Source organism: Prunus mume, linkage group LG8, assembly GCF_029339155.1.
Source record: "Prunus mume cultivar Tortuosa linkage group LG8, ASM2933915v1, whole genome shotgun sequence".
NCBI classification, from domain to species: domain Eukaryota; kingdom Viridiplantae; phylum Streptophyta; class Magnoliopsida; order Rosales; family Rosaceae; genus Prunus; species Prunus mume.
In genome coordinates, this window is record NC_142705.1 from 9792252 (window position 1) to 9818990 (window position 26739).

At 37.2% G+C, this 26739-nt stretch overlaps 4 protein-coding genes and 1 pseudogene across 4 annotated transcripts; 4 read left to right on the forward strand and 1 right to left on the reverse strand.

Annotated features, from left to right (window-relative positions):
* Nucleotides 1-2428: 2428 nt before the first annotated feature.
* Nucleotides 2429-3832, forward strand: LOC103339729 (uncharacterized). The gene has a single exon (XM_008243066.2). The coding sequence runs from the start codon at nucleotides 2724-2726 to the stop codon at nucleotides 3642-3644; it is 921 nt and encodes a 306-aa protein (XP_008241288.2). The 5' UTR covers nucleotides 2429-2723; the 3' UTR covers nucleotides 3645-3832.
* A 2809-nt stretch (nucleotides 3833-6641) lies between these two features.
* On the forward strand, nucleotides 6642-8331 carry LOC103339728 (fructose-bisphosphate aldolase, cytoplasmic isozyme). The gene is given in 5 exon segments (XM_008243065.3): nucleotides 6642-6800; nucleotides 7576-7803; nucleotides 7988-8002; nucleotides 8005-8276; nucleotides 8278-8331. Coding segments are annotated over 5 exon segments (597 nt in total). The 5' UTR covers nucleotides 6642-6772.
* On the forward strand, nucleotides 7988-8991 carry LOC148914682 (fructose-bisphosphate aldolase, cytoplasmic isozyme pseudogene; annotated as a pseudogene).
* A 2768-nt stretch (nucleotides 8992-11759) lies between these two features.
* LOC103339727 (fructose-bisphosphate aldolase 1, cytoplasmic) lies at nucleotides 11760-14398 on the forward strand. Its single transcript, XM_008243064.2, has 3 exons — nucleotides 11760-11918; nucleotides 12743-12970; nucleotides 13308-14398. Exons 1-3 carry the CDS (start codon nucleotides 11891-11893, stop codon nucleotides 14126-14128), a joined length of 1077 nt encoding a protein of 358 aa, XP_008241286.1. The 5' UTR covers nucleotides 11760-11890; the 3' UTR covers nucleotides 14129-14398.
* A 3578-nt stretch (nucleotides 14399-17976) lies between these two features.
* On the reverse strand, nucleotides 17977-21023 carry PTL (Duplicated homeodomain-like superfamily protein). The gene is made up of 2 exons (XM_008243062.3): nucleotides 20320-21023; nucleotides 17977-19524 (listed from the first exon to the last, which is right to left on the reverse strand). The coding sequence occupies exons 1-2, from the start codon at nucleotides 20802-20804 to the stop codon at nucleotides 18378-18380; spliced, it is 1632 nt and encodes a 543-aa protein (XP_008241284.1). The 5' UTR covers nucleotides 20805-21023; the 3' UTR covers nucleotides 17977-18377.
* Nucleotides 21024-26739: the final 5716 nt, after the last annotated feature.

Genomic DNA, 26739 nt, shown 5'->3' on the forward strand with positions numbered 1-26739 from the left:
TAAGTCCCAAAGCTAAAGGTATTTGTAGAGTATAGTCCACCCAAGCACAAGATATTTTTTTTTTGGTGTGACTGTACGTAGCACGGCCGGGGGATGCTAGCTGAAAAAGTTTCTTGAAATACAATAGAGTTATTTATACTAACACCTCTTGAGATTTTCGTTGTTTTCACAAAACCCCCTGAAATTTTAAACATTACACGAACACCCCTTTAGATCTTAAATTGTTTTCACAAAACCCCTTTCCATTGATTTTTCATCCAAAAATTAATGATTTTATATAGAAAATTTCTTTAAATGACAAAGTTAGCCTTTCAAATTAGATTGCACATACATTTGTTAAGGTTAATTTTGTTATGTGCATAAGATTTTATGTATGAAATCATCAAATTTTTGGACGTTGAATCAATGAAAAGGGGTTTTGTGATTAAACAAGGGTGTTCGTAATTTTTAAAAATGTTAAACCTCAAGGAGTGTTAGTGTAAATAACTCAATACAATAATAGTGTTGCATATAAAATACATTACAACTAATAATATTTCTAATAGAAATAATAACCTGTTCATATATAAAGAGTAATATATCGGTTTCCCTCTTATCTTCTCTGTAGTATGAGAGAGGGGGACTCGAACACAGGATCTTGAGTGCAAAGATAACTGCTTAAGTTACAAGCCCGAACAAGTATATAAAATTACTTTTATTGCTAAGAAAGAGTAGGGTGATTAATTTAAAATCCTCTTCATGTTTCAAATAATTGACTAGGACGTCTAATCATGCCCCTTCTTCTTCTTCTTGACGTTAAAGTATTGGTCGTTTTCCCTTGTTTAGGGTTGCCAATGGAGTACCCAAGCCTGCCTTTCCTCACTCTCAAATTGCAAATTTGAAACCGATAAGTCAGTGACCAACTAACTCACCAACCTCGCTCCTACCTCAACCCTGCAAATTAGGAACTCACCTAATACAAAAAATTATTGCTGATGATTTATGCGTGTGGCATCTCACTCTCACTGTTTTCTGGAAAAGGGAAGGAAATTTTTTTGTCCATAGTGTTTCGAGTTTTTGAGTAACTTGGAGGAAATTGAAAGATTAATCTCTCCTGATATCAACTCATTACTTCAACCACCCTCATTACTTGAACTAACTTTAAGGATAATGTTTCATAATTTTCATCAACCATTGCGAGATTCTTTGTTTTAGTAGTAAATCTAGCATATTTTGTATGAAATTTCTACTTCGACACGTAACAAGAAATATACAATAATCTTACAAAAAAGGAAGTGACCTTTTTTTGAAACAAGCGATAATCTCTAAACTACAGGGTAGTGAGTAGAAGGAAGGGACTATAAACTTTCCCAAGAAAGTAAATTCCATATTCTCCCAATTGTAACTGTTTTCTGAATTTATTGAGGACTATGGTGTAATTAAATTCAAGCTTTTGTTTTCTCCCTTTTTTGGGCTTCCCCTTTTTAAAACGTAAAGGTTAAGCTTTTGTAACTCCAATTGGCAATAACTGAATTGCATTAACAATAATAAAAGGGGTTTTTTTGTTTTAATTTTCAGGAGAAAAACCTTAGAACCGCCTACTTTTATAAAGTTTTTAATCAAATTTCGTTTTCTTTCCCATAAATAAAAAAATAAAATAAAAAATAAAAAAGTCGTCTGGAGTCGTAGTAGGTGAATCCCACCGCAGCTTTTATTTGGTGGGTCCAATGATCACCATCATCCATACCATTCATCACTATCATGTTCATAGACACAACTCCACGTTGTCCAATATCATCCTAATCCTAAAATCGGTCACTACCCATCTTTTGCCTATTTAGCACGTATATATTTTAAGCTTAATTATTATCATCAATATTCTTTTACACTGTAAATCTGAATCATTAGTTGGATTGTATCGTCACTCATTATTATCACGTGATATAAGCAACTCTATTAGAATTTTTCTCGTTTTAAACTGACAGTTTGAGAACATAACACACCAAATATATGACAATAAACATTACCCCAGTTGTCATATACACGTACATAACATACATCAAAATTGTCGCCTCCAACAACAAAACTAAATAATAATAAATAAAAAACAGCATATATCATATATATGATAGATTCATAGACCTATTCTTTAGGAAAAATCATTTAACAAATTTCCCTCATTTTGCGGTTTTCAATCTTTCTGTTGACTCAAAATATAGTCTAAGGTTAGGTTAGGAATTAACTAACCCAGATTAAATTTTATACTGCAGGCAAGGCATAACAGATCAGGTTACTCAAATCAAAGCAAGGAGTTTTGGTCATCGCTTTCATTTTTCTTTAAAGAATTGTTAAGGTTGAAGGAATCGTAATTAATGTGGGATGGGCTGGCCAAGAACATGGATTTCACTGTCGCTTCCTTTATTTGTCTGAACTGATTTTTATTTTTTATTTTTTATTTATTTTTCCATTTACATTTTAACACTTAAAGGTTGTGAATGAGAAAGGACACCCTCACATGGAAGTAAAACCACAGAGAAGAGAAAGTAGCCTTTTCTTTTTGTCACCTTCAATCCCTCCATTTTCATTCTTCCATTGCCAAAGGGAAGACCAAACAAACACTCTGCCTACCTCTCCCAACTGTTAGCCCTAACCCTTCTCCTCTTATAACACAGATCCCTCCATCAAACTTTTCATCTTTAATTTCCTTTTCGATTTCTTCGTTTTCGATCAAGTTTTATGCAGCAATGAGGAGCATAGCAACTTGTTACAGTGAACATGCCATAAAAGTATCAGATTCATATTGTTCAGGGCCTTCAAACCGGGCTTATGTGACCCCAAGATTGGTCCCTTCAATCCCAAATGAGGTTGCATGTATATACAGAGCCAAGCTCTCAACCCAGAAGCATCTCCTCATCACACTCACCTGGTACAACAAATTTTCAGGCCAAGGCCTCAAAATCAGCATTGGGGACAAAGAAAATACCTCTTCACCAATATCCAAATTCAATTCCAGTTCATATCAACTGCAAGGTCAAAAGGGTACCAGGACATTCCAATCCTGCAATTCAAAGATGGAAGTTTTCTGGGATTTGTCCACTGCTAATTATGATGGAGGACCAGAACCAAGCAATGGGTTTTATGTGATGGTTTTAGCAGACTCAGAACTTAGCCTGCTTCTTGGGGACAAGGTTGAAGAAGTGCTTGATTTGGAGAAATACAAAACCATCATTTCTCAGCCAAAATTCTCATTGGTTTCTAGGAGTGAGCATTTTTCTGGCAATGCTGTGTATTCAACCAAGGCTCAATTCTGTGACAGAGGAGTTGCACATGACATCTTGATCAAGTGTGACAGAGACGACGAAGGCGGCTCAAAAGGCCCGGTGTTATCAGTCTGCATTGACAAGAAGAAAATATTTCAAGTGAAGAGATTGAAATGGAATTTCAGAGGGAACCAAGCAATTTTTTTGGATGGTTTGCTGGTGGATATGATGTGGGATATTCATGACTGGTTGTTCAATCCAAAATCTGGTTCTGCAGTTTTCATGTTCAGGACAAGGAGTGGATTGGATAGCAGGCTGTGGCTGGAAGAGAAGATTTTGGAACAGAAGGGACAAGAAAGAGCTGAGTTTTCTTTGTTGATCTGTGCCTGTAAGAGCCCTGACTGATTCCTTGTTTCCCCCTCTTTTTTTTTTAATTTAGTGAACAGAAAAAATATTATATCAACATTGACTTTATAAGTTCTTTGTTTGTTTTCATGGTTAATCTTCTTCAAGCTATAGAAAATTATATGCTTTACTTGGAGAAGGAAAACTGTACAGGTTCAAATTTTACTGGAAGCATTTGCATTAAAATCCTCTGTCTCTGTCTGCTCTTCTTCCTCTCTCTTTACCCTTCCAAGGCAAAGATTCCATTTTTATTATCCGTTGGGATGGATAGGAGAATAAGTTTGCTTTCCTCTCTTTTTTTGCTTTTTACTAAAGTGATTCTTGGTCTTATTTTGGAAACCCAAGGGGGGCAACTTTTGCCCTTTTTAGCAACCAAACTTGCCATTGAAACGTGCAGATTTTATTTGTCTGCCATTATAACATTTGTTTATGCATTTTTGCTGAGGTTAATTGCACGGAAACTTATGGGAAGTTTCTATGCATAGCTCAAGTCACAAGCTTGAAAATCATAAGTTGGCAAAGGACCGGCTGAGGTTTGTTACTTGGCCTTGGGGTTACCCAGTCCACTGGGTTTATATTCACCAGGGTAAAAAGTTTACTTCATCCAAGTTGTAGGAAGAGTAAGAGGGAAAAAAATCTTGTTACTGTATAATCTAATCATGCTTTTCACGTCTACATCAGGTTATTTATATCTAACACTATTCCGATAAGTTTCATGAAATAAATATCTCACACTTGTATGCTTATGCGTGCAAGTGACACACGGGCCATACGCAAGACACCCGTTTTAAGCAAGTTTTTCTCCTTGTAACGTGAACTGCTGATCAGAGCCTGCCATCTTAATCCACATGGGCATATTATGACTTGAATATCATAGAAAGAACAACATCCAGGACTAGGACTAGCTACTATCCACGGATTTAATTTCGTTGCAAGTGCCAAGTGGGTTAGGTCCAGCCTCACATGTGACATTAAATTTAAGTCACCATCTCATTTAAAATAAGTGCTATTCGATTCATCATCTATCCATCCCTACAGAAAAAAAAAAAAACTTACTTATAATGGGGATAACATTGTTTTTCTATTCCCGGCCAATAACACAATAACACGTGAAAAGTTATCTTATTTGTCACTGTGTTATTTGTAGGGAATAGCAGAAAGTGATATCCCCTTTACACGAGAGTTTCTCTCCTACCCAAGGTTACAAAGTTTTTGTTTCATCAATTATATCACATCCCATTTTCATGGTATTTGTCAAGAGCCAGAAAAATGATATTTTTACTGCTTTGGTTGGGTGGTTTCTCAAATCCCTTTCACCACTATGATGAGATGTAATTGGACTGGGCTAAGCCTGGCCCAAGGTTTTTGTTAAGCAACACGAAAATGGAATATGAAGCATGTTTAATTACTTGAAATGAAAGAAGTTATGAATTGAAGAAGTATTACGAATATGAGAGAGAATGAATGTATACGCAGTGACTACCATTTTCTCCATTCGATGGCCTTCATGTGCATGAGATTTCATGTGAGATGTATCACATTCTCAATACTATATTAATCAAATTGGATCGTAGATTTTCATTTCACCTTATGATAAGGACTTGTGTATTTGTACAAACCATTTTTAAAATGTGGTGATTTTTATTCCACCTTCTTTTTCTATGTAAATGGATAAGAACAAACTCCACTTGTTATATGCTATTAGACATGATCATCATAGCCATAGATTTTGCTTGACCCTTAACTCAAAATGCTTAAAGTATGAATCTTGACACCCTTCAACCTCTAAATTTATAACTAAATAAATTCAGAAGAAAATGGTAGATCGTCATGCTCATACATTCTTTTTTGTTTATCATATATTTATATACATTTAAAGATATGTACGTGACATATGAAGTAAGAGGATATAATAACAATAACAATAATGTTGGCCCTGATCAAAATTCAATGAGTAGACTCTAAATTTGTCAAGGCCACCTGCATTAGGCAAAAACCATTTTAAAATGTTGTAATCTCAATATTCTTTTGGTGAATGTCGAATTTATTTGAATATTAATGTTCGAATCATCAAATTTATTCACCGAACGATGAATACGGTAGACAAATAGCGTTTCTCCTTCTACCCTTTTGATTTTAGCATCATTGAAGTTTTGGGAAACATCCTTCCTAGACTCATCCTCAAATCCATAATATTAATGAATGAACAAACTCTCTCTCTCTCTCTCTCTCTCTCTCTCTCTCTCTCTATATATATATATATATATATATATGCATTTTTGCATCATTGGATTGGTGATAAAGGAAAGACATGTGGTAATGAAGCAGACCATAAAAGAGCTAAAAGAACTGGCAGACCTAAAAGGTCTCTCTTTTTGCGTTTCTGGTATGAACAACAACTATCAACCTAACCCACTGGTTTGGTGTTGGTGTTGTTGCTATCGGTTTTCTCGCAAATTCCAACCAAAACCCCAGACTCACTCCCCACCCCACACTATTATCTATGGCTGTTTTTTTTTATTTATTTCTAATCAAGTTTTGTTTTGACCCTTCCTGCCCACCTATTAATTCACCGCCGTGGTTTTCAGGAACCTTTTTTGTGAGCACTAATTTGGCGTCCATGGTTTGCTTACCCTTTATACCCTTCATTAGTGATATCATTTTTTATATTATTGATAGTTTAAATAATTTAAAATAATTTAATCTTCAAAGAAGGGACTCGAATTTTGGTGTAAGAAGACAGACTCACTATCTCAATCAACTCGAGCATAATTTAGAGAATTTTTTAAAATAAGAATACTAATTCAAATGAATAGTTTCACAACAAAACAAACATTAATACAGAACAATTTTCACAAATTATTTTATATATTTTTTGGGCTTTTTTGGGTCGGTGGGTTGGTCACACGACCGCCATATGATAAGCCCAATATGAAACCAGGGGTAAAGGAGTAAATGTGTTGGAAACCCAGATCATTCGAGAAACAGTGAGCAACGTGTTCTCCAAGGCCTTCGTCTCTCATATAAGGCCTAAAATCCCACCGTTTTCTCTCCCATCTCCCTCCTCCCTCAATCTCTAGATAAACCAAAACCGTCGTTCAGATTCCAGTCTCTTCTTACTGTCAACAATGTCGGCCTTCAAGGGAAAGTACCATGGTAATCATCTTCCACGACCTTTATGTATTTTGTTCCTCGTTTTACCATTTGTTGCGTATGTCGCTTGAATTGCTCAAACCTTTCGTTAATGTTGCTCTGATCTGTGTTTTTATGAATTAAATCGTAAGTATGGATCAGTTTGATCATGTAACTTTCTGTGTAAAATTACTGTTTGCTAAATCGCTGCCACTCTGTATTGTTTGAATTTGTGCTTAATCTTGCAATTTAGTTCGGGATTAGTTGAAGTTTATGCATAATACGTTGTTGGATGAGCCTTGGTTTGATGCGCGAGTGGTCCTGCTCGGGTAGGGTAGGGAAAATCTTGAATTTTTGGACTGTGGCATATAAACAAGTCTGTACGGATGCTCTATTTTGTTGTAAAATAATAGTTTTTTATTGTCACATTTAAATAGTGATTTACTATCCATCTTTTTCTGAATTGGTGGCCGTGTTTATTTAAATAATGTGGAAATCTCAAGCTCATTGAAAATATACCCAAAAAGCCTGATTTTTCTCAGGGCATTTGACCATGGCATATTTTGCAGTCTTTAATTGTGCAAACCATTTTGAGTTTTTAATTGAAGGGGTTATTAATTTCATAGAATTTGGGACATGGGAATATTGGGTTCTTCCAGAATCTTATTATGCTTTTGTTTTGTTTCTTCTCCACATTATGGTTTTGTTTTCTCTTATGGATGTCAAAGTTTGGGATTTTACTCTTAATCTAATGCTATGATATCTGGTTAATTTGTACTGCATTTTGTGTGGCTTGCAGATGAGCTCATTGCTAATGCTACCTACATTGGCACCCCTGGAAAGGGTATCCTTGCTGCTGATGAGTCAACTGGCACAATTGGCAAGCGTCTTTCAAGCATTAATGTTGAGAATACTGAGACGAACAGACGCGCTCTCCGTGAGTTGCTCTTCACCACCCCTGGTGCCCTCCAATACCTCAGTGGAGTGATTCTCTTTGAGGAAACCCTCTACCAGAAGACAGCTGCTGGTAATTTTCCATTTGCATTGTGAAAATCATATTTAAAATTGGATTTCATCTGAAATTGATGAATGATTTTTAATATTCATGTGTTAGTTTGAACATGTTTCTTGAGCTTGCCATCCTGTTTCCATGTTGCATTTGGATGATTATTCCATGTCATGATATCCACATCTTGAATTATGCTATGCAGGTAAGCCATTTGTTGACGTTTGAATGAAGGCGGTGTTCTCCCTGGCATCAAGGTTGACAAGGGCACTGTTGAGCTTGCTGGTACCAATGGTGAGACCACAACCCAGGGTCTGGATGGCCTTGGAGAGCGTTGCAAAAAGTACTATGAAGCTGGTGCTCGGTTTGCAAAATGGCGTGCTGTGCTCAAGATTGGCCCCAATGAGCCATCTCAGCTCTCAATCAATGAGAATGCCAATGGGTTGGCCCGATATGCTATCATCTGCCAGGAGAATGGCCTGGTCCCCATTGTTGAGCCAGAGATCCTGGTTGATGGATCCCATGACATTCACAAGTGTGCTGAGGTGACTGAACGTGTTCTTGCTGCATGCTACAAAGCTCTTAACGACCACCATGTTCTGCTTGAAGGAACTCTCTTGAAGCCTAACATGGTGACTCCAGGATCTGATTCACCAAAGGTTGCACCAGAGGTGATTGCTGAGCACACAGTCCGTACCTTGCAGCGCACCATGCCTGTGGCTGTTCCTGCCGTGGTGTTCTTGTCCGGTGGGCAGAGTGAGGAAGAGGCTACCGTCAACCTCAATGCCATGAACAAATTGAAGGGGAAGAAACCGTGGACTCTATCCTTCTCTTTCGGACGGGCTCTTCAGCAAAGCACCCTCAAGGCTTGGGCAGGAAAGGAGGAGAATATTAAGGCGGCACAGGAGGCTTTCCTCACCAGGGCAAAGGCCAACTCGGAAGCGACATTGGGAACCTACAAGGGTGATGCAAAGATTGGTGAGGGTGCTGCAGAGAGCCTTCATGTCAAGGACTATAAGTATTGATGCAGAGCTGTGTCAAAGCCAATGGTTTTGCTCTTACAAAAACGGTGTTTTGGTGTCGTAGTGTAGGTAATTTTTCAAATTTTCTTTTTAATCTCTGCCTTGACGAGATTATTGCCAGTGACTAGTAGAATATGATAAAAGCTTGAGGAACGTTTTGCAAGCATGAAGAGTTTTTTGTTGTTTATGTCGCTCGTTTTGGTTGGTGAAGTGCTCATGCTCATGTATTTGGGTAATGTGCTTTTATGATTTAACCTTGAGTGGTTTATATTCCGGTTGATAGTGAATGTGTCATTCAACCCAAGTTTATCTTATCTATTTTGTACTTTTTATTTTTCTGATCCAATTCTTCTTAGATTATCCAAGGTTATTCTTAAGGCTAATCATAAGTTACTGTTGGTGTTATGGAGTTCAAACCTGTAAGTGAGTCAGTTATGGTTCGAACCTGGAACCGCATATGCTCTCTTTTTCATTAGGTTAGATCCCATTAGCTATGCTTTTCATTTTCTTTTAATCACAAGCAACTTTCAGAAACGCGAAAGCAGTTTCTTTCCTTTCAGAACAAATAAAATAAAATAAAATGCAGCCTATTGCTTCCTTTTTCTTTCCCTCAAATATAATAATGTGGCAGGCAGAACAGAAAAAAATTTGAGATGTAAACGAATCTTGTCTACATCTTAGCGTGCCCATTATGATGTATGCACGCATGGGAGCACAAAACATGTAATTGATCTGATAAAATATAGAAAAAAGTTATAAATAATAAATATGAGGATCAAAGTGAGAGAATATTCCAAGGACTATATGCTCAGGAATTAATTGTCCTCTTCAATGTTCTTCCAATGTATGCGTTGGATCCACGCAGTTTGAATTCGTGTTCATTTCAAGCATTGATATTTGGTAGGAAACCTGGCCACTTGGTTCAACAGTTGAAGAGAAAGGTAGGTGAAGAAGAATCCTCAACTTATCAGAATTAGACATCAACTTATCAGAATTAGACATCCAAACCAACCCACCAACGTTTTTTTCTTTTCCATCTTGAGTTTCAAACATAGGGATTTAATGTTAAAACACACATTTTAGAAGAGATGTATAACTATTAAGCATTGCCTCTATCACGCATGAAAGCCTCCAAATTAGCACCCTCCTTTAAGGGTAATCACGTAATCGTCATATGTAAATTAAGAAATAAGTAGACTAGAACGAGATGGATTATGAATTTCAATCATATAACGATAAAGAATAAGTCAATAATGTAATGTTTAGGAATCAATGGAAAAAAAGTTCTGTATAAATTTATGAAAGAAGGTCAAACCTTATTTTGTTTATAGCCTTCTTATGTCTCAAAGGGTGGCATGTGCAAGTGCAACCTACTAAAAAAACCCTCATGCCATGTTTTCCATGATTTTTAATTTGAGATGGGCGTGAAAAGAAGAAAAATTGTTGAGCGTGATCTAAATGATGCTAGTGCCAAGTAGGGTTTGATTATTATATAAAATGTTGAATGTTTGGTCGATGATGTATATAACTATAAGATTAATATTGTGTTGACTTATAAGTAATGAGAAATTTGGTGGGTGACAAAGAACCAACTTGAAGCATGTAGCTTTGACTCCACAAAGCATATATACATAATGCAGGTTTTGCATTATTACACAATAATTTTATACCAAAACCAAAAAAAAATCAAGATGACAAGTGCATCATTGAATTGTGCATCTAATTGGTATATATGCTTTTAAAAAAAAAAAATCAAATGAAGCCGATCTGAGGCTATTTAAGTTACGAGCCCCTAAATATTATAATTGCATAGTTGAATTAGGTACAAGTAGTCTTATATAGGAGACATTAAGGTGATATTCCATATCAGTTTTTTTTTCTTTCTTAAAAACAAATTAGAATTACAACTAAGATCCTTGTTGAATCCCTAAGTTAATTTTACAAATTAAAAAACCAAATGTAAAGGTTAGGCAATTCCAAAGCGTTTTTGTTAGCTGTTTATAATTACAAAACAAACAAACTCATTGGAAATGTCATTCATGTTATATCAACACAATTTTTCTTTGTTAACTCCAACAACCAATTTATGCCAAAACATTGAAGATTAATGTGGCAATAAGGAAAAAAAAAAGAAGAAGACACGAATCCGATTTATAGGCTGAAGATACGAAATACAAATATCATATGATCATCTTACCGTAGTATTCTATAATTTATTGGCAAAGTAATGGCAATGGCTTAAAAAGCAAATGCCTTGTCTTGAATACCAGAACCTAGATTGCCGGTGTTGGTTTTTGGCTTAAAAGTTTTACAACTTTGGTCTGCAAACCAAACCCACAGTCACCTTCAAATCCCACAGGATTTTCGTTGTCTGGTTTTCATCTTTTTATTTCATTCAAGTTTAATTTTGACCTTTCCCACCCACCTACCGAATCACGGGACGGCAGCTGGTTTTGAGAAACTTTTGAGGGAAAAGACCCCACCATGACTAATTACCATTATACCCCTATTCAACTCACACATCAGTTTTTCTTTTGATTTAGGTTAATGCGAAAATCAAGTTCTAAGAGTTAGGCGAGTTATTCACGGCAGTACGCTGCCCTCTACCATTTTAATTAGATTATTTTTCTCCGTAAATTAGATTAGATTAATTTAAACTATTATTTGTATAATGATCTTATTTTATTATTATCAGAGTCTAATACAATGTACTCGTGGTAACCCTAATGTTTCTATAGTATAATTGAGAAATTATGTCTTTTTCTTTTCAACATTTTGGTAAATTTTTTCTTTCTTATTTAATCAAAACATATTTGTTAAACTTAATGTGCAATCCACAATATTTGATTCGCTGTGAATACAACAGGAAATGAATCTCGGGCCAATTAAGGAGTTGGGGGCAAAAGCGTAAAAAACTCAGAGAAATAAACAATTGTTTATTTACGTGGGGAAGGAGCCAAGCAAGCAGTACAACATCCAAGCCGCACTCACATAAAAAGCCCCACCCACCCTTCACTTTCTCCCATCTCACTCTCTCTATCTCTAAGAAAAACCAGTCTTCTTCCTCTTAAGCCTTAGCATCGATCATGTCTGCTTTCAGGGGCAAATACGCTGGTAATTTACTTCTTCTGTTTGCTTTGTTAACGTTCGCATCACTCTGTTTGTTTCTCTGTTTTTATTTTTATTGCTTAGATCTGATTGTTCTGTGTAGTTCTTGTTCCGTTTTGAAGATTTGATGCTTGAAATCATCTTTATTCAGTATGTTCTAGTTTTTGAGTGGTTTTTAATTTTGACTTCGAGATCTGAACGCCCAGATTTATTTTCTTCACTCTAGTGATCTCTTGCAGTTTTTCCAGATTGGGTTCTCAGGAAAGCAATCGTTTGTTCTTTCTGAAGTGTTTTTAGTGACTAAAGTTTCGATCTAATCTCGCAGGCGTACTTCATATTGCTTTGTTGTTTCCTTGGCGAAGTTAGAATAAACTCATGGTTCATTCATAGACAGTTTAGTTACAAATAACTCAAGTTACTGGGTATTTCAATTGTTTGGTATAAATCTAGATACTTTGCATTGTAAGATTGTTTTGCGGTCTGTTTTTAGCGGATCAACCTTTTGTTTCTATGTTTGTGATGATCCACTTATCAATAGGACTTTACCCTTTTGAGTTCCTGTTTGTTTTTAGTTCTTTATGTTGAGATCTAAATTTGTAATAGTTTTTGGAAGCATATAGTGGTTGTCTTTTTCATTGTATTTGTTGCGTTCTCATCCGCATAAGTGGTGATCTTTGCTGGTCTTACCTACAAGACTATATGTGCAATTTGGACTTGTCTTAATGTTTGTTATCGTTCTGTCATTTTTTTTCTCTGGTAACTTATGGACTTACGGTAGATGTAGGTTGTGATTTTTGGTCGATGTTTCCTGAATTTTGTATTCCTTGCAGATGAGCTCATTGCCAATGCTGCATACATTGGCACCCCTGGAAAGGGTATTCTTGCTGCTGATGAGTCAACTGGAACAATCGGCAAACGTTTTGCTAGCATCAATGTTGAGAATGTTGAATCAAACAGGCGTGCTCTTCGTGAGCTCCTCTTCACCGCCCCTGATGTGCTCCAATACCTCAGTGGAGTGATTCTCTTTGAAGAAACTCTCTACCAGAAGACAGCCTCAGGTACTTTGACCAAAATTTCTGTCTTTCATACTTTGGAAGTGCCTTAAAATACATTTGCATTGCACAATCAACAGTCGTTTTTATTAGAAATCAATAAGATAATATTTATGTATTGGCATTATTGTCAGTAATTCGTCATTAACAAATGCTTTGAGTTCATACAATGTTTGGGTAGCTTTTTAACAGAATACTGTTTTTGTTTGTAGTCCTATTTAAGCAATCCTCTGGTTACATGGATTGTTGGCCTTTTCCAATTCGTGTTTGTTTTGAATTGGTCTTATCCTAATAGGTCTTTAAATTTCCCATGAAATAATATTCATTTTATCATGTTGTGCAGGCAAGCCATTCGTTGATGTCTTGAAGGAAGGAGGTGTTCTACCTGGAATCAAGGTTGACAAGGGCACTGTTGAGCTTGCCGGAACCAATGGTGAGACCACAACCCAGGGTCTAGATGGGCTCGCCCAGCGTTGCCAAAAGTACTATGAAGCTGGTGCCAGGTTCGCAAAGTGGCGTGCTGTGCTCAAGATTGGTCCCAATGAGCCATCTCAGTTGTCCATTAACGAAAACGCTAATGGTTTGGCTCGGTATGCTATCATTTGCCAGGAGAATGGCCTGGTCCCTATCGTTGAGCCAGAGATCCTGGTTGATGGACCCCATGACATCGAGAAGTGTGCTGATGTGACTGAGCGTGTTCTTGCTGCATGCTACAAGGCTCTTAATGACCACCACGTCCTGCTTGAAGGAACTCTCTTGAAGCCCAACATGGTTACTCCAGGATCTGATGCCAAGAAGGCTTCACCCGAACTGATTGCTGAGTACACAGTCCGTGCTTTGTTGCGCACTACCCCTGCAGCTGTCCCTGCTGTGGTGTTCTTGTCTGGTGGACAGAGTGAGGAGGAGGCTACCCTCAACCTTAATGCCATGAACAAGCTCAAGGGGAAGAAGCCATGGACTCTTTCCTTTTCATTCGGAAGGGCTCTTCAGCAGAGCACACTTAAAGCCTGGGCAGGAAAGGTGGAAAACATTGGAAAGGCGCAGGCTGCTCTCCTCACAAGGGCCAAGGCCAACTCGGAGGCTACCCTCGGAACATACAAGGGTGATGCAAAGCTTGGTGAAGGTGCCGCTGAGAGTCTTCATGTTAAGGATTACAAGTACTGAAGAAATTTACGGTTCTTGCTTCTCTTGTTTTGTTTTTGGAAAACTATTTTGCGGTATGTGTATGACTCTTGTCATTCTCGGGCGTATAGTGTTTAGGGATTTTTCAAATTTCTGTTCTTGCTCTCGGTTTTTAGGATGTTGGTAGAATAAGAAGCTTGAGGACGATTGGCATATGTTGAGTTTGATAAATGTTTTCACTTTCCTCTTCAAAGGAACCGTTTATGTATTTTTTAAATTTCCTGAATGAAGATCAGGATTCTATTTTCAAAATCCAATTTCTAGCTATTTGACATACTTCCGAGTATTAAGTCTTTATCTTGCTCGCATTGGTATCCTTCCAAACTTATATTTTGTATAACCAACAAGTAATCCAATCCAGTACGTGAAAAGAAACTCTCATGATTAAATTGTTTGATGTAATATTTTATGGGTTAAAAGAAGTTTTAGCATATTGACCATTTAAAGTTCTGGTTGAAATTCGACATAAAAACAAAATTTATGGTTCAAGGTTGGACTGACCTGGGCTCCGGTTTGTCTGCAGGCTTGAACATTGGCCAATCTGTAAAAAGCACCCAAAAACCAACCTTAGCTTGAAGACAACTGAATAATCCAGAAGACCCATAAAGCCCTTCACTACACTTAAAAATCAAGAAAGAAGAGAAGGTTAAAAAAAAAAAAAGAGGGTTGGAATTGGTTGAAAAATTCTCCATCCCTCACTAACAAACAAGCCCATAGCCATAATGCATTTTGCTGGACCAGGATAAAAAAACTAATGAATTGAGCTGGGCCAATTGGGTCACATCCTTCTCTAAAAATAACAAAAAGTGCAGATATATCAGAATCAGCGTGTCATTCTATAACGAGGGCCTTAGATGAAATCCTGTATCTTAATCGTTTGATCAAATTAAACACTTAGATCCAACAACTTATCAATTTGATTCAACGGTTATGAGATAAGATCTCATCTCATCTGAGGAGATAAGGCCCTCACTATAAAAATATTGAAGACTAGACTTGCAGAGCCTCTTCTGACCAAAAAAGAAAAAGAAAAAAGACTTGCAGAGCCTCCTTTTAATTTTATTTAATTTAAAATTTTCTTAAAAAAGAAAGGCAGATAAGGGGCTCGTCTTTCTGTAGTTACTATAATATATAATACCAATGGTAGGTTTAATTGTCATGTAAGTGTAAAGATAGTTAAAAAGCAGTCAGGAAGCATGGCAAAGATTTCCCAATTTGGGGTAAGCCAGAAGCTGAAAAAGCAGAGCAGAAACACAACAGTCATATTTATTTTTGCTTTTTCCCTTAGTGTTTTATTAGCTCAGTAAGTGGTCACATCAAACAAGCATGAGCAAGGCAAAGCAAAGCAAGCATCCCCAAAAAAAGCTGGTCTGCTTAAACTCCAGAGTTCTAAAATTGTCATGTAATTTCGTTTCCCTTTGACTGCTGCTGCTGCTTGGGTTGGAGAGAGTGGAGATTTTTCTTCGAAGTAGTAAAAAGAGAGATATAAAAAAATGGTGGTACTTGCAGAAAACTGTGACAATGACTGGCAATATGTCTATGTCTCCTCCCTTGTTTGGTTCCCCCGGTGGGAAGCTTCTTTACTCTTTCCTATGTACGGTCATGCTCATGAGTCTCTGTCTAAGAGTGGTGGTATTTGTACACTCACACTGCGCTGTGTATTTGAGTGTCGTATGACCCTTTTTCTCTGTTTGGATCATAATGGGCTCTCTGCACAAACGCAAGATTAAAGCTTCAATTGGATTGTGAAAAGCCCTTTTCCTAATTTTTTTTTTTTAAAAAAAAACTGATATTGGCAACTCTCAAAAATGTCATCATGTGCCGAAAAGGGTTGGTTTTGTGTGTGTGTGTGTGTGGATAAGGAAGGATTGGTTGAGTTAGTAAGGATCATTCTCTTTGCTATCAATACCTAGGTTTAAGTCTCGCTGTCGACAATTTCTCTTGTAAGTAATATGTAAAAATCAAAAAATGAGCTAAGCTCTCTTTTGTAAGTCCTCAAAGAGACCTTGGTATACCTGACCTTAGGATGGGGTAGCCTCCCACCCCCAAAACTTTTTCATAAAAAAGAAAAGAAAAGAAATGTCATCATACACTATTCCCTTGTAATAACATAAGAAATTATATTCAGAGAAGTGCATGTCGTCTTTTTGAGTACAAATAACAGTTACGTTACAAAGTTGGAAAAGGATCAAAGTCCTTCACTATCTTCTTTTTTTTTTTTTGGTGAATATCAATTAATGCCAAGCTTTATTTATTGGTGAGAGGACAAGAATCTTGGGTTTCCTAGCAAGCAAGGAACAAGAAGAGAGAAAAAAAAAGTTATCAAATTGAGTTAGACACAAGCACATAATCATTGATGTACTTATGTATAATACGAAATCAATTAATTCCTAAAACATAATATTAAATAATTATATCGCAAAAACATTTCTCCCTTTGCAGAATGATATGTTGTTGATCTGCTGATAATAATTTCTCTCTTTTTCTTATGTCTCTCTCACCCTTTCATTTAATACTCAATGCATATCAATCAATACTTTGAGTGCTTTTAATTGCAGAACATGACATTTTCCTGGTGAGGAGGAGGCTTCGTACATTTGCTTTGCTAAGCTGCACTGCACATATGCCTGCTTCCAATATTGTCAGTTTTCTATAGCTGTACCAGCCATGCCATGTCCAGACCAGAAGGCAACTTCCAAAGTAGCAAACGAATTTGCTTTCTTTTTCTTTTCTTTTTTATTTGGCAATCTCACATTTCTTCTACTCTATGTTTTGTGCCATATAGAGGAAAAATTTATGTGACACAATGCATCAAGCAAATATATATTTCACCATATATTGTTGATGCGAAAAAGTGATTCGGCACTTTTTAGGCCCAACTTAGTGATGTCTGGGCCTCAGAGGAGCTCTCAATCTGCAAGATAACAATACGCTCGGTAAGACCTAGGGCACCGGTGTGATACCAGCCAAAGGCTCTCCGATGCTTGAGTAAGTACGGATTTAGTAAATAATATGGATAGAGCGATGGCCTTGGGAGGTGTGCATATTGTGTAGAATTTTAATGTGGGATTGTTTGACATTCACTGTGAGTGTTCCACGTGACCAAAGGCTGAATTTGAGCTAATGACGCCTTCGGTAGCTATGGGTGCCAAGGGCTACCTTGTTGTTGCCTCCGTTTGTCCATGTGTCGTGTCTTTATTGGTCGTTGAGTTTGGTATAAACATATATAAATAAAACAGCAGCAATATTCTTCAATTATTGTCTGAGGCAAGTAACTTTTTTTTAATGATGGAGGGATTTTAATATATGTATTGTTAATGTTAGTAAAGAGTTGGACAAATCTAGCTAGCTAGGTTGAATTGATAAGTAAGCTAATTGCATACGGTTAATTGGAACTTAAATTAAGCTCAACCAAAGCACCATAGTGAACTGTTTAACCACGAGATGCTATGCATAAGGAGATAGATTATTTACTTCATTAGTTTGTAACCTCTTTTTAAAACTACAAATAATCCTTTCATTTTAAGACAAAAATCATCACTTCCCCCAACCCGGGTAGCCAAAAAGGCAAGAAATTAATTATCGTCTTAATATTTTGTTATAAGGTTTTAAGCTGGAACGGCTATGTCACTTCCGAAGAAGAGATATAAACGTACAATATTATGGTACTAGCATGAAAGGAGTTGGTATTAACACTTCAAAATAGTCATACTGGGGAGTGAGTTGGTATTGAGGAAAGTTGAAATGATACGAGTGCTAAAGAACTATTTTGGAGTTCTAATCAAATGGAGATTTAAATAAATAAAAACCCACAACAACAAAAGAAGACATTTTCATGATAAAGGAATTAAATCTTTGCATAAAAGAGACTAGGATGATGATAACAAAACACTAGCTAGCAACACTGTAACCTCTCCCTTCCCCAATAAAATTCCAGAAAGAAAATAAAATGCTTTATTCCCCTCTAAAATTTTCATGTCTTTAGTCCCATTAAAACATCACTCAGACCCTATACATAAATAATCCTCATCAGTTAGCTCCTTGCTTACAATATTGTAAGCCCCACCTCACATGAGAGAGAGAGAGAGAGAGAGAGAGAGAGGGGTATATTTTCAAATTTCTGAAACCCCATAATCAAAGTCAAACCTCTCCTTTGAAAACACACACTGCTAGTTAAAGCAACTGAACAAGTTGTCTTCTGCCTTTCTGCTAGCTGATCTACCACATGACCTCACTGGTTTTGGCTTCCCTTGCTGAGCTTCAGTCCATAGTTTTCCCACAAGTTCTCTCCTTCACTCATCAAGAAGGGAAAACAATTATCCTGCACTGCATTTCCCACATTTGCATTGCCACAAGGAGAATTATTAGACCCATCATTAGTACCACCTTGCTCATGGTCATTCATTTCAGCACAATACCCTCCTTGACTACTATACAATGAGGAACAAGACTCATTGTTCTGAAAGTAACAAGCTGAGCTTTTTGAATTCACATTCTCCTTGCGCTTCTTATTCAACAACTCCCTTGCACTACTAGTGTTATGAACAATTTGATCATGATCAGAACTAGTCTGATGATGATGATGATGATGATGATGATGCTGATCATGATCATGATCAGGTGATGGAGAACTATAGTTAGCCTTTGCTTGATCTGTTGATGATGATCCTCCTGTTAGCTTGTGCAATGCCTCCATCAAAGCCTTGTCCCTTGCTTCAATCCAAGCCCTCTCTTTGGCCCAAAACTTGTGCTCTTTTTCAACCCTCTCCACTTCTTGCTTTCTCCACTCCTCCTCTCTCACCATCCTCTCCCTCTCCTTTTGCTCAAGAGTTCTCATTAACCTCTCCAGCCACTCCTCTTGTTTCTCCATCAGCTTCCTCATTTGTGCATCAATGAACTCTTTTATCTTCACCTTCCATCCCCTCCCACCTCTTCTCTTCCTCATCGTCTTGATGTCCGGAGAGTCATCATCCATTGCGGCCGCGCTGACATCATTGTTGTCCTGATCTTCCGATGAGGAGGTTTCGAACTCGGAGGAATTCGAGAGGCTTAGGCTGTCACAGTGCTTTTGATCAGTTGAGTGATGATAGGGAGTAGTGATCTCTTGATTGGCTTGAGCGTTGATCGTTGTTTGGTAACGAAGATTGTTGTTATTACTGTTATTACCAATGAAATGGGCTTCTGGGAGTGATGTTGATACTACGGAATTGGTGGTTTCTCCATAGAGAGCTTCAAGCTGTCGAAAGAAGCGATAATTCTTACCATCTTGTCTTCCAGCCTTCCCTTCCTTTGTCTTCTTGTAATACTTGTACAAGTTTTCAAATTTCTCTCTACATTTTTTCCCACTTCTTTGATACCCATGTTCCTCACACATGATCCTGCACCAAATTAATTACTTAATCAACATGAGGAAGACAATAAAAAAAAAAACCCCCACAAGAAATTCAATACTTGATAATAGTAAGGAACCCTAAATTGAATTCCAAAATGGACTAGTCTAAAAACACAAAAAAAAGTTGTGGCCATGTGAATTAATTCATGGTCCTTTGCTTTCCTAATGCTGATGTTCTAAGAATTCCATGTGGTTTCCTTTTGCCGAGCAACTACAGTACTTATTCCAGACAAAAGCATATGACCATTCAAATTTCTGAACAAATATAATGGTTAGTCTTATGTGGGGGGAAGTACGTTTCTTGTAAATCATGTCTTTTCCATATCAGATAAAAAGCCAGCCGATTCATTGTAGCCAAGCATGGAAGAGGCCACCCATTATTTGGGTAAAAACAAAAACAAATAAAAACTTGCATTTATAAGAAGGGTCACGTTTTGAAAATAGAAAAGGTCTAGAAAGAAAAGAAAAAACAAGTGATTAAGTAACCATTTTGCACAACACGAAAGCCATCATCAGATCTCAAATGAAGTAATCAAAAGAAAAGAATAGCACCTGGGTTTCCAACTGAACTTCCTTGTTCAGTCATTTTCCAACTCCCAACAAGGAAAAAAGTTTGAATAAATAAATAAATTGCTTTCCAAAACAATTCTTTCACCGTCCAATTAAGAGAAACCACAAACCAAGAAACCAAGAACTAAAAAAGGAAAAAAGGATGAGAAAATTATAGGGTAGGGCAGATAATATTTAGTACAAGTGTGTACGTATGTATATGTAAACGTACCTAGAGACCTCATCCCAGAGGGGACCCTTTTGGTTGGCCTCTTTGAACTTAAAATCAAGCCGGGATCGGATCTCTAGAAGTGTGAGAGTCTCCTGCCTCGGCCATCTCCCCGAACCTCCAATATCGCCTCCAGCTTCGGCCTCCATTAACCCACCACCACCACTGAGAGAAGCAGTAACAGTGGCACTATTAGCAGCAGCACCGCCGCCTGCAGCAGAATCTGGAGAGCGGAACTCGTGATGGTGGAGCCCACGAGGGTTGATGATATGATGATCATGCGGCTGAGGACGGCCCATCATCATCAGCTGCTCATAGTGATGGTGCTGCTGATGATGATGGGCAGGTGGAGCCGTGAGAGGCGGAACTCGGTGGCTCGGGAAGAGCTCCGTGGCGGCTTGTAAGGGGATGGAGGGAAAGTGGGCCCTATTTCCTCCGTTCATGAGCTGCCGGAGGTCTGACATGTTGTACTGGTCCTCCATTTCCATGGAGAAGTAAAGAAGCAATAGCAGAAGAATGGAGAAAGAGAAAACACAAGTTGGTTTAAGAGAAGGAGTGTTGAGAGAAAATGAAGTGAAGAAAAAAAAAGGGTGTGTTTTTTAGGAGAGAGAAAGAGAGAGGAGAGAGAGAGAGCGGCAGAGTCGGATCGTGTCGTTCACGAAAAAGCTCGAATTTAAGCACAGGACAATGGTCCCATGTCTGTGTCAAAGTGTATGTGTGTGTTTATGTATCTATACGTCTAGTGACTCACTGCCCTTCTCTCTGTGTGTCCAGAGCGTGTTTTTGGGAGTGTTTGGACACAGGGATAAGCAAAGTTGCAACTTGGACAAGGCTTTTCCCTTTGGATATGGGATTTTGAGAGGGAGTGTGCGGGTGTAGGAAGGGATGGGTGGGCGCACGAATCAATGATCAACACGTGTGGGATGGGAGTGGAGTGGCAAGAAGGCTGTGTCGTGCTGACGCGTGTACAGTGCATGGGATCCGATCGGGGACTTTTGACCAAATTGCCTGTTTACTGGCAAGTTTTCGGGCCTGCTGCCAACGGCAGAACGCCACGTCAGGCTTTTAACGCAGGAGGGTTTTTGTAGACAGAAGTACTGTATGAAGAAATAAACTGGGCCAAAACGGGGTGTTTTGCATGAACGGTGTGCCGTTTGCGGAAAACGGGAAAAAAAGGGTTGTCGTTTAGAGGGGGAGAATCGTTTTGGGAGATGGTTTAAGAAAAAGGTCAAAGATCACTTTGGGGATGGGGTGGTTTTTGAGAGATGCATATGGGCTGACCTGACCAGCGCACTTGAATCCAAATATATGCATCTCTCTGCCTCTTTTTGTATTTTTCTGCCTTTTGTGATTTTTGGCATGCCTGCCATGGCCCTGCCTCTTGTAATATATTATAAAATATATGATATAGTAATACAAAAACCTTTAGTGAGGAGAGGCTAGTAGAAGTGATTTTGAAATTTTGGCCCCTCCATACTCACCAAGAACTATTCTGTGCCTCATTTTGATGCACGCCTTAGGTTTAGATGTGCGTGTTCTTTATCACTAGAGCTACAAGTCTCCGAGCATCTTTTTAATTCAAATGTTCCTTTTGCATTTTTCATTATCCTAATTGTCCGCATAAACAAACTCGGTTTGTAATTTGTACGTATCACATACAAGAAGAGTATATGTTCCCATGTTGGGTCGAAATTATTAGGTCATGGAGGCACAACCTATTTGACATTATTAAAGTTGAAACCCCTTGTATATTGTCAAAGTCAGTTGACCAGTTTCTTAAACTAATAAATAACTCTTACCACTTTTGTGGCACTTGCATGTGTTTCTAAACTTGGCGATCAAAGCATATAATTTTTATTTTATATCAGAGGTACATTTTTTTCCAAAAAAAAGCATCAAAATCAAACTCAATTATGATATATTTCCTAATCATAATTAAATATATTTACTTGGAATTGGACTTTTTCTACTCCATTTTTAATTTATGACTTTATTATCTTTGTTGTTCACCAAAGATCATGTCCCAACAGGACCCAGGAATTTTTTAAAGAATGTGCAATTTTAAAAGGCTAAAAACTCATTGTGGATTGAACATCTAAAACTTTTTACTTAGATTGACCTTATATCCCTTCATATCATACAAGTGTTGGAGATATTAAAATATTTGTTTTAAAATTCATAAAATAAAAAACTGAAAAAAAAAGGTTTTCACTGCTTTTTCATAATCATTTGCATTAAAAGTTGCCTCCATGCTTCCAATATCTTGTTGATGCGCACCAAGGGGGATGTCCCAAGTGCCTAAGGACATCATATCAAAATAATATTTTACCTTGGAAATTATTTTATTTCTGAAGCACTTTATATCTAATGGAAGAGTTATTTTTAAAAAAAATTACTTTGCATTGAAAATTGAGGATTTCATATTTGGACACTTAAGACTTCTTTGGCTAGACGTATTTTCACTAAGATTTTGTCTTTTGGCGGCATATTCGTTCATTGGCTTTTGATATAAAGTCAAGTCCACTATGTGGAATATGTTCACATCATTTAGTTGGATGTTACGTATATAACCATAAAATTAAGGAGGGGTCAGTATTCTGGGGGGTTTCGAACCCAAAATCGCTGGGTGATGAGGCGAGTGTCTTGACCACTTACAGTACCCATGCTCGCATTAAACAGAAGAAATTGCTACTCATATAATACTTCCGTAAATTTAATCGTTTGGCAGTAAAGGAAATTGGATTAATTGAAGAATTGTATCTGATACAACAATTTTTCGATTGAGAACATAAAATCTCTTGCTTAACATTTTATCTAAAACTATAATCCTTCCCATATATATATATATTATGAATCGAATAATTAGATTTGGATGATCAAGCATTAATACACACTATTTAAACACACTATTAATAATTTCACCTCAAAAACCTTGCAAAAAAAACATCAAATAATTGAAGAATTAATTATGTAAAAGTAGTGCAGCTGAGCTGATCAGTGCTGATGATTTCCACGTCATCTTAGGGAGTGTATCCCAGTTAATCTCAGACCGTTGGACCATCCATGATGAGATAAATATCAAAGCTAGCCCATGTGATTAGCAGCAGTCGATGGCGATGCCTGTGTAGAGCAGTTCTACTGACAATTTTGTACTACATACCTCCTTTATCATTTAATATGGCTGCCTTTTCTCGACGCTCGCTTTCATACTTGCTATAATTCGTATTTCTCATAATTGGACAATCATTAATCCCAAGGTTTGTGTGTTTAACATTGTGGTTATGAACTTTGACACTGGAAGTTTTCCTCTTATAAACTTGTAGTTGCATTTTAGTTATCATCTAATGTTTGATTAGTTTAAATTACGAAACTATATGTTTTCGCGATCATATAAGAATGTGAATCATAAATTCGACAAGGTATAATTTATTAATGTTTGATTGGTTTAAATTACGAAACTATATGTTTTCACGATCATATAAGAATGTGAATCATAAACTCGACAAGGTATAATTTATTGCGTTTTGACGTGCTAATGATATAATTAGAAGACCTAACTTAAAGGATTACATGATTTGAACTTCCACCATTTCTCAAGTCTCCCGATTTTTTGCAAATAATCCTTCGTTTTCCTGGTTTTGTTGTTGGTTTTGAGATTAAGTGAAGCGTTAAACGAAAGAAATAATACAAGGAAGGGTATGGGGACGTAGTGTACAGAAGAATCTCAGTCTTTTCGTGTTTCTGAGTCGTGTGCAGTCTGAGATGTTCAGAGAGCCTCAGATCTGATAGCTTGCTTTTGAAGCAGCAGAACGTTCCATCCATGCATATGCACAATAATAATATCAACAAACAACTAAATCAATAATTATAATTTACAATTTTTTTTTTAAAGAAAAGGGTGCACGAGTGGCCCATAAACCACGCTGATCAGGTGCTGCAGCCTACACCTACCCAATCTCTCTTCTTATTATAGCCATTGGCTACCTGTGGGACCAGCTGACGTGGCACCATCAAGGACTGAATGATTGGGTGCTCTCGTTTGGTGATGAGCTAGCCCATGGCCCTATGGACCTCGGGGAGGGACTGTGATAGCAGAAAAACTTAGTTACAACAACTATAACAAAATTATTACTCGTATCTTAGTGATATTAATCAGGAATAACAAAATAGTAATATCTCTTATTTTATGCAAGTGTTTCCCAAGTGTATATGCGAGGGAGGAAGAGGGAGACCCTTTTGCCTAGACAAAAAATTGGGGGAGGTGGGGGTCCCACTGATGTAGCTGGCAATCACATCTGTGATGGCTGGATCGGTGATGGACGGACAGGATTGATGGATGGATGAGGACATTTCAAAGGGGGAGACAGACAAACACACAAGGAAGGCAGAGAGAGAGAGAGAGAGAGAGAAAATAAAAGGACCTCTTTACTTTTCTCATTGATTCTTTTAGGCTCTAGCTACATGAAATAGCATAGGATTATCCAACTTGTGCATGTAAATCTCAAAAGGGGTTGAGCCCAAAAGCATGAAAGTCCTCCTCCTTTTTTTTCTCTTTTTTCAATCTTTGCTTTTTTGGTAGAGATCTGATTGCTCAGATTTGAATCTCATAAAGCATGTCAACTATAGATATATATTTTTTTGGTGGATTTAGAATTTAGATGCATGCATGTACCATTTTCAAAATTGTTTTTGAGCTTGAAAATTTTTATTATTTTTATTATTATTTGTTTTTGAATTTAGGGTTCTTAAGGGTAGTCTAGTGCCCTAGTTTTGTAAGGTTGTAGAGGGAGAGTGTCCTAGCTCTTTAATTGTTCCTATTTCACTTACCCTTTGTCACATCACTCATCAGAATCTGTAGGCCTTTTAAAGGTCCAGTTTTCAGGCAAATATTTAGAAAATTAAAATTATTATCCGAATGATGTCGGCCCTTCATGTGGTTAATAAACTGACATCCATGGCCATCCACCGTACAGCATTGGTTTCAGTAAGCTATTTAGGTACCATAAAATATTTCAAATGTACATTCTTTTCTGAATAAATAAATCACACCCTTGGGCACAAAGAAAAATAAGTGGCCTTCATATTTTTGGTTGAATCCTATACTTTAGGTGACAATTACTCACATGATAAGTTGTAAATTACACAAACATCTCACGCATATGAACGATAAACTTATAATCTCATATATCACGATAAACTAGTTTCATATGAATAAGTAATTAAAATATGTTATAAGTTTGTCTATTACTCAACACGAACACAAAATGACATGACAGAATACAACCGTGTTGCGGCCACCTATAGAGCAAATGGGAAGAACTTTAACTTGTATAAACTGTTTAATTAAGTTAATGATGTTACATCTACTTGTATTTTCAAGATGAAACACTGTATAAGCACAGCATGCAAACTATATACGGCATACAATAGGTATGTGTCGACTTCCGATTGGAGCAAGGGAGAATCCATAACAGATGTTATAGCTGACAGTAAAGCTAGTTTGATCCAATGAAAGCATCTCCCATGACTAAAACTCAGCTGCTCAACGTGGTCGTGACCGCACGAGAAGAAATGTTGTTCATCAAAATCAAATGTGGGGCAAGTTTGATGATAGCTGTGGGGCCCCATTGCATGATAATGAAAGGTGTTGATAAGGATTGTTGAATAATTACAGCAAGAAAGAAAAGGATAATGTGACATGAAAAAGTGGTAATTAGGGAAGGTCATTGGGTTAGGGAGAGGAAAGATTAGTCAAAGTAGGGTTTAATTAGATGGCCGGAAAACATATCGGAGAGGGCATAGGATTTGCCAACTAAGGGTTTTAGCTTTTGGGTTGCTGGTGGCTGAAAGTTGTCTTATCGGTATATGGGAGTGAGTTGTCACCCTAAAAAGCTTAATCATGAATCTTAAGAAAGTTGTAGGCTTTGATTTAAGTATTAATTAAAGGAGGATCTTTTTATTGGCAAAAGTATCTTTGTTTTGAATCATAAAGTCCCATCCAATATGGACAATTAGTGCCTTTGAGAGGTTGAGAGACAGCAGGTTTGTAATTCATCTTGTGTGTGAGATCAATGAATCTCAAGGTTTATTTATTTAGTTAGTATGATCTATCATCGTCTCGTCTATCTGTTTCGCCACGTGACTAACACTCAAATTTATGTGATTTTTGCTCATAGACATAGCCTCATAGGGTTGCTGCTTATTTCAAAATGAATCCAGGTGGATTGGGAATTTTGGACAAGAACCTTCAAAAAGTCCAACTCAAAATTCAAACAACAAAACTGATAAATTCTTCTTTAGGGTTGTTTGAGCCTAATTTTTATATCTTCCAACCCGTACATGATGATACCGCGATTGGCTGTTGGATAAGTGCTAGTCATATTTTCCTTTTCAATCAATGAAAATAAAATTTTTGAATTTGGG

What these genes read in the sequence shown, in the direction of transcription:
- LOC103339727 (XM_008243064.2), top strand. Translation starts at nt 11,891, where the DNA reads ATGTCTGCTTTCAGGGGCAAATACGCTG. An exon ending in TTTCAGGGGCAAATACGCTG is followed by an intron (nt 11,919 to 12,742) that starts GTAATTTACTTC and finishes TATTCCTTGCAG; the next exon opens with ATGAGCTCATTGCCAATGCT. An exon ending in CTACCAGAAGACAGCCTCAG is followed by an intron (nt 12,971 to 13,307) that starts GTACTTTGACCA and finishes CATGTTGTGCAG; the next exon opens with GCAAGCCATTCGTTGATGTC.
- PTL (XM_008243062.3), bottom strand. Translation starts at nt 20,804, where the DNA reads ATGGAAATGGAGGACCAGTACAACATGTCAGACCTCCGGCAGCTCATG. An exon ending in CTCTGGGATGAGGTCTCTAG is followed by an intron (nt 19,525 to 20,319) that starts GTACGTTTACAT and finishes AATTTGGTGCAG; the next exon opens with GATCATGTGTGAGGAACATG.
- LOC103339729 (XM_008243066.2), top strand. Translation starts at nt 2,724, where the DNA reads ATGAGGAGCATAGCAACTTGTTACAGTGAACATGCCATAAAAGTATCA.